This window comes from Genypterus blacodes, unplaced genomic scaffold (assembly GCF_046128005.1).
Source record: "Genypterus blacodes isolate CSIRO-AG114 ecotype Tasmania unplaced genomic scaffold, CSIRO-AGI_Gbla_v1 ptg000145l_1, whole genome shotgun sequence".
Taxonomy (NCBI): domain Eukaryota; kingdom Metazoa; phylum Chordata; class Actinopteri; order Ophidiiformes; family Ophidiidae; genus Genypterus; species Genypterus blacodes.
In genome coordinates this window covers 89814-96693 of record NW_027466947.1, presented here as the reverse complement: position 1 = coordinate 96693, position 6880 = coordinate 89814, and the positions used below count along the sequence as shown (strand labels likewise).

Below are 6880 nucleotides of genomic sequence, written 5' to 3'. Positions count from 1 at the left end.
TAGCGCAGTATAAGTGTTAAGTTATAATAATATTATAATTTATTAGCCTGTGAAGGGAAAGTCTAGTTTTGGGATCGGCTGCTGGGTCAGCATGAAGACTGAACTGAGGCTTTCTCAAGGACACCTCTGTCCGCCTGCAGCTACGGTGGTAAATGTATTTCACTCATGCCTCTTAAATATCTGTAAATGCTCCAAATGTCACACAGCTTTGATTGGACATAAAAGACTGAAATTGGAATTTCCTGGTGTTGGCAGTTCCCATACCTTTCTGTAAGCTGCCGACTGAGCTGAGAGATGCAAGCCGTTGTGGAGCGACGATAAGACTCCACCTGCCAGCTGCGCTCATCAGAGCATTAGTGTGTTTGATAGTGTGTGCTTGCCTGTGTGCCTGTGTGTGTCCCTGTTGCAGGCCTGCCAAGATAAGAGGCTCTCAGGCACCCAACGGTAAAATTTTAGCAACACTAAACCCCCAGTGGAGATCAAGTCAAACGGTACAAAAGGAAAAAACACAAATGCTCTCAGAATGCAGTGGAATAATAACATAAACAGAAAGGTCATTTCCTTACAAGCATCAGTAGAAAAGTCTTTCCATCATCCCTCCACTGATAACACTCACCTCATTATATTAGGCTAGACTTGAAACTATATTACCCAATGCTTACACTCAGATGAGGACTGCAGGGTCACAAAGTTCACAGTCACAGGCCGATACTGAATAACAGAAACTCGGTCTCATCTGTAAACAGACAATAGATTCTCTACTTCATTCACAATGATGTACACCTTCACCTCTCACACCTGTAAACTAAACAACCCTCTTACTTTCTCTCTCTCACACACACACACACAAACACACACACAGGCCTTCTGTACGCTCACACTGTTCCCCCTCCTTTCCCCCTCTCTTTGTACTTTGAAGCTGCTCCCATTGACCGGATCACACTACAGTGCAATAAGCAGTCACATCAACTTTCCATGGGATACGGATATCCAGTATCAGAACACAGTCGACCATAAACACAGTGGTTTCCTTTTAATTTGTTTATTTTTCCTTTCTTCGATAATGTTTTATGTGATAGATTTGCAGATATATAACAATAACAATAATATACTCAAAATATTGGACAATAGCTTTGTACAAGAATTCTCTTCTGTCTGTTTCATTTCTTTCTTGTCAGACAAACACAACATATGAAACACTATTGTATCTGTGTGTGTGTGTTAGTCTTTCTGACTTCTTGAATTCAAAAATAGATATTTCATTAGCACATGTTTTGTGCTTTGATTTCTGTTTCATATTTTATTTTTCGTGTTTTATGTGAATCGCTTCAGCTGCCAACCTAATGCTAGTTAGAACAACCCTAATCCTAGTTCTAACTCTAAATCGGGTTCTTAACCTTAAAACAATGATTTACCTTGTGTAATGAACATAGTACACATGAACAAACCTCCTTTCAGCCATACGTCAGACATGTAAATGACTGTACATGCTCTCTCTTCCTCTGTCATAGTACAAAGATCACCTAATCACAGCATATGTAGTATAATCTTCCTTAGATGACCAGGCATCTACAGCCCATTACCCACAATCAACCCATACACACGACCGCTACTTGCATTTTGCTGACAGAATCGCTCCCGTGTTTCTGTTACTCTCCATTTGTCAACCGTTCTGAAAAATGACAGGAAGTTAAATAGGAAGTGAAAGTGTTTCTTGTGAACTAGTACGAGCAAGTACGTACAATCTACCTCTGTGTGTTGGGTTGTTACTTCTTGTATCTGCATAAAGACATGAGGAACATCATAAAGGCTTTTTAAACTGTGGCTGGAAACAAGAAATAGTCTGATGGGGGATAAAGGTTGTGTGTATGTATGTGTGTGAATGCAAGTGCTTGTAGAAAACTAAGACGGAAGAGGACACCACGAGCTACGAGTCATGCCTGTGACATAGCGCGGGAGTGTGTGTGGCCTTGTGTGTGTTGCCATGCTGTGACCATGGTGAGAGCAGCACTCACCAAACTTCTCATCCTCGTGATCCTCACCTTCATCATCTGCCTACCCGACTTCTTCATGTTAGACAGAGGTGGGTCATCCTCCGTATCTGTATACCCTTGCTTGCTTGCACGTGTCTGTCTGTGTCTGTGTGTGTGTGGGTGTCCATGCGCTCTCAGTTGGGAACCTCTGCGGCAGTAAAATGGTAGAATTGATAACTTTGGTTCTGCTTTCATTTCCTGGCGGCACCGTTCTCTCGCTCTATGCTCACAATGAAAGTGCCAAAGAAGGAAAACAAGCGATTGTGTGATTGTGTGATTGTGTGTGTGTGTGTGTGTGTGTGTGTGTATGTGTGTGTGTGTGTGTGTGTGTCCGTCCCTTCAGGCCCACTGCTGAGCCTCTGCTGGGCCTGGCCACAGCTACAAAGAGCAGCTGTTATTATTACACACACACATTATGGCTCAATGGAGGTGCCCAATACTAGGGCCATTCACAAGAAGCCTCCTGTGTACAATAACAGAAGATAAGATAAAGATATATATGGTCCACTAGGGGAAGTAACTGATTACATCATACATAATCAAAATTCACTCACCAGGGACCGGTTTTATTTTATGGTTATTTTGAAATGATTTGTTGAAAGATGATTGAGTTCCATTGATAATTACTTCTCCATTACAACAGGAACTAGATGAAGATTTCAGGCTACATATACAAAAACCATAATAATGTTTGACTGTATTCTCAGAAACAGTGATGGTGACATTTCTTACAAACAAACACACAGGCATCAAGGTAAATCGTTACAAGCTGATAAAATGGAAAGTAGCAAAAGATTTACTAGTATTGACTCTATCAAAGCTTTTCCTTACTTAATAATGTGAATTTATCAAAAGTTTGTTCTGTGTTTTTGACTGTTTGCGGGATAGAAAAATGTCAACAACAATCTGCTGGCAGTCTTGCTAGCTAACAAACAGCTACAAACACAATCACAGAAACCACAACGTGAATCAACATTCATCACAATAAGAAACTAACAAACCTCTGGCGTCTTTATCAGTCAGGTGCCGAACAGTTAAAACAAAAAAAACAACACACATTTATCGTGTTGTAAGAAACATTTTCACCGTAACTTTCACCTTGTTGTGCATTTGAGCTTCAAAATAAAAGCCTCTTAGTTTTAGAAATAAAACTCCGGATAGAATAAGAACATTTACGTCAAAAAATGAAATGTATTCGCTGTATATTAGGCCAAATTATTCTTCAAAATATATTTGTTCTGCATATCTGTTCTTTTTCCTCTTGATCGTGATGTGACAGAATTTTGAGCCCTCATGTTATTCATTGTTATCATTTTAGTAACAAGGGTTCAGTTCCTCTGTCTGCCCTACCAACCATGCAAGCAAGGGAGCCGGGAGAGGATGGGGCACAACAGGAGAACAGGGGGCGCCCAGGTGAAAAGAGAGGACGGTGGTATATGTCACCCTTGTCAGGTTCTGGGGGAGGAAAAAATGGAGCCGGCCTGCACCCAAGGGTGTCATAGCAACGTGTCTGACCCTGGCTTAGAATCCATGAGTGGCAGCAATGACGAAGATGTGAGGTGGTTCATGTGCAAAACTGACATGGACATGGTCCCTCACAACAACTCGTTGTCAGGTATAGTTAGTGCTTTTATGTTTTGTGGTAATTTAAATAGGTAAACAATGTGTCCACCTGATGATTCTATCTGTGTTAATTTATCTGTGCATCTATTTCTAGATCTGAAGGGATATCTGGAGGTGTCTGTGGAGCTTCAGCTCGAAGCGCAGTCCCTTAATCTCACCATGTATGGCCTCAGCAAAAACAGCTCCCTATACTTTCACTCACCTGATGAGGAGGAGGAGGAAGAGGATGAGCGGGTAGAGGATGTGAAACGAGAGAATGAAGCGTCGTACTGCTGTCTCCCCCTCCTGCCCACCTCGGAGTCCACCAATTACAGCTGCTGCCTCCTTGGGCTCGCCAATCAAACAGTTTTGAATGCAACGGCAAAGGGAAAGCTGCCATGGAAACGGACAGAGAGAGGTTGGTGTCTGGATGTGAGGAGGCAGTTTGGAGAGGAGAGGAGAGGAGAGGAGAGGAGAGGAGAGGAGAGGAGATTGGGAGGTCGGCTTTCATTATGGATGAAACAGATTCCATTTCGTTCAGATCTGCCCTCAGTCATTTCACTCAGTTCTACCCAGGACATTTTTCTCTTCTCCTCTCCTCCGTCCTTCTTTGCTGTCTGATCAATCAGATTTCTTGATGCTTCTAATACATCTTAATCCACAGCAGTGTATCTTTGAGGCCTTATTGATTTTGGCTGGGCTTCTGTCTCTCTGTCTCTCCCTCACTCCCCCCTGCTTAAGGCTAAGTCATATTTTCCAGTGTCACGTTGAAAGCTGGATATCCGTCTCACTTTCATCTTCCTGCCTCATTTCCACCAGCCTTTCACTTTCCAGCCCTCCCTCTCAGATTTCCCATCCTGCTCTTTTCAGCCCTTCTGCCATGTTCTGCCTCATTTGTGTCTTTTGTGTGTCATTGTGCTTATGTATTCATTTTCCTCCGCTCAGATGCTCACTAATCACATTCCTGCCGCTGTGTCTCTGCTTGAAAAGGAGTGAATCACCCGCCAGACACCCTTTGCAGAGTTGAATATTCGTTTCTCATGTTATTCTATCTCATTATTAAAATCTTACCCTCTGTTTCTCTTCCTCGCTCTGACTCCAGATGGATGGAGGTGCATGTTCAGGATCCTGTGCCTGGTTCTGCTTTGTGTGACGCTGCTGATTGTAGCCACATTGGTGTTGGGACAAATCTATTGGGGAAACAGACGCTGTGAGACACACACACACACACACACACACAAGATATCAAGCTTGTCTCATTCCTTTGAAGTAACCTGAGATTGATTCCTTCCCTCTTCCTTTGTCAGATAAGCCGAGGGTGTGGCCTGTAAACTATGACCTCACTGGTCAGCAGTTGAGAGGTAAAGAGAAGAAACACACAAACACACACTCCCACACACTGTTCCGTTGATTTGTCTGATTATGACAAGAATCACACATTCTGTCTCCATTTACTCAGAATTTCACTTAAAAGCAGAATGTATGATGAACGGAACTTTACTCTACTGGGTTCATTTAAATGCAACCATCAGCTTCCTTATAATGCAGATAAAGATGACGTCATACTGAGATTGTGATCTGAGTAAACTATTGAACTCTATGAGTCTTGCAAGTGTCTTTTCTCTGAACTGTAATTATCTCAGCATTATACGAAAACCAAGCAGTCTTCAGTGTGCAGTGAATAATAGTGTTTGATATGTGTACTTTATGTTTTAACCAGTTGGAGAAAAGCACACGGAGATCACCGCTCCCAAAGGTAATCGACTTTACTACTTTGCACTGTAGTACCCCATAAACTGGAGGCAGTGTGGACTATTATTTCATTACATTTTATGCTCATAAAGGATGATGAGTCAACGGGGATGTGATAATAAATTGTTTGATTGAATGAAATGGGCTTCTGTTGTCATGAGGTCGCAGTTATTAGATGATCTGAGCATTTTATATTGTCTAACAGGGATGAACGCCTGCTCCTTTGGGCCTCGGTATTGGTCAGGTCAGTTCAGACAAACACACACATACACACACACATACACACATACATACATGCATGCACAGTTTTGATTAAAATCAGTGGATCAAATTAAATATTCTGTTTTTCTGCACAGCATTGTCACCCATTGAAGAAGTTGAGACTCTAGGTGGGGAATTCAACACGCGCACACACACACACACACACACACACACATTTTGACACCGCTAACAGAGTGTATACTTACAGTAGAACAAAGCTCTCTGTGTATCTCTGTATTAATCATCTTGGGTCCATCTTGCAGACATGCCAGACACTTTTCTGGATGAAAATGTTGATCAACCGTCTTATGAGATCACTGGAGCCTTTAATGGTAAAGTAGCATTTGTTGGAAAGTGGAGTAGATGCTTGTGTTACTGTCTTTTAGCCCAGGTCTAGTGTTAACAGTCTCAAAATTCAGTATGGTAAGTATATAATTAAGTATTTACATAGATACATAGTCATCATAACGGGCCATGAAGTCTACCACAATTTGAAAGTGTGAAATCCTAAACTGGCTCTTCTCCTCTTCTCCATCTTTAGCTCATTTGTATCATCGCAACCATCCTTCCACCTCTTCCCTCACAGAGCAGCAGAACTGACAGGGCAGCAAGAAAACAACACAACAGAAATGGACTCAATGTATTTTGTCCATAATAAACATGACAACTGACACTGGAAGATAGGAATTCATTCACACCTGTATCAGGATCTCTGCCCTCGCTGCTTCAAAGGCCTCAGGTTCCTCTCTCCAGAAGAAATCCTTCAAAATCTTCCATCTTACACTTATCTTCCTGAGTTGTCCTGCCAGGAGAAAGACAAACAAACAAACAGAAGCAAAGCATAATAGTCTGTGCCGTTTCCTGATGTCCCATTTATGTTTTCATGTGATCAACTGGAAATGATGGCTTATTATTGTGTAAACAAAATACATGTGCAAGTCATTGGTAGCCAGTGTTTTGGTTTGAAGGCTAACACCACCTACTTGTAACCTGGAGGTAACTCAGGATAAGCAGTCTGATTTAGCAGACGCTTTTATCCAAAGCAACGTTTTGTTACATTAACAACCATTAGAGAGGGGGGAGCAGTTGGGGGTTCGGTGCCTTGCTCAGGGGCACCTCGGCAGGGACTCGAACTGGCGACCCTCCGGTTCCCAAGCGGAAGCCCTACCGACTGAGCTACTGCCTCCCCTTTAAAAATGAATATCTTCAAAACTAGGATTCAGAAGCAGAAT

General features: G+C 42.3%; 1 protein-coding gene across 1 annotated transcript; it reads left to right on the top strand.

Moving 5' to 3' along the window:
- Positions 1 to 1715: 1715 nt before the first annotated feature.
- On the top strand, positions 1716 to 6874 carry LOC143012369 (uncharacterized). Its single transcript, XM_076165458.1, has 10 exons — positions 1716 to 2083; positions 3352 to 3648; positions 3751 to 4053; positions 4738 to 4845; positions 4943 to 4996; positions 5356 to 5391; positions 5593 to 5631; positions 5744 to 5776; positions 5912 to 5980; positions 6190 to 6874. Exons 1-10 carry the CDS (start codon positions 1873 to 1875, stop codon positions 6246 to 6248), a joined length of 1209 nt encoding a protein of 402 aa, XP_076021573.1. The 5' UTR covers positions 1716 to 1872; the 3' UTR covers positions 6249 to 6874.
- Positions 6875 to 6880: the final 6 nt, after the last annotated feature.

Bases quoted from the DNA above. Each gene is read 5' to 3' on its own strand.
- LOC143012369 (XM_076165458.1), top strand. From the start codon at position 1,873: ATGTGTGTGAATGCAAGTGCTTGTAGAAAACTAAGACGGAAGAGGACA. The intron at 3,649-3,750 runs GTATAGTTAGTG...ATCTATTTCTAG, and splicing joins TCACAACAACTCGTTGTCAG to ATCTGAAGGGATATCTGGAG. The intron at 5,632-5,743 runs GTCAGTTCAGAC...TTTTCTGCACAG, and splicing joins TGGGCCTCGGTATTGGTCAG to CATTGTCACCCATTGAAGAA.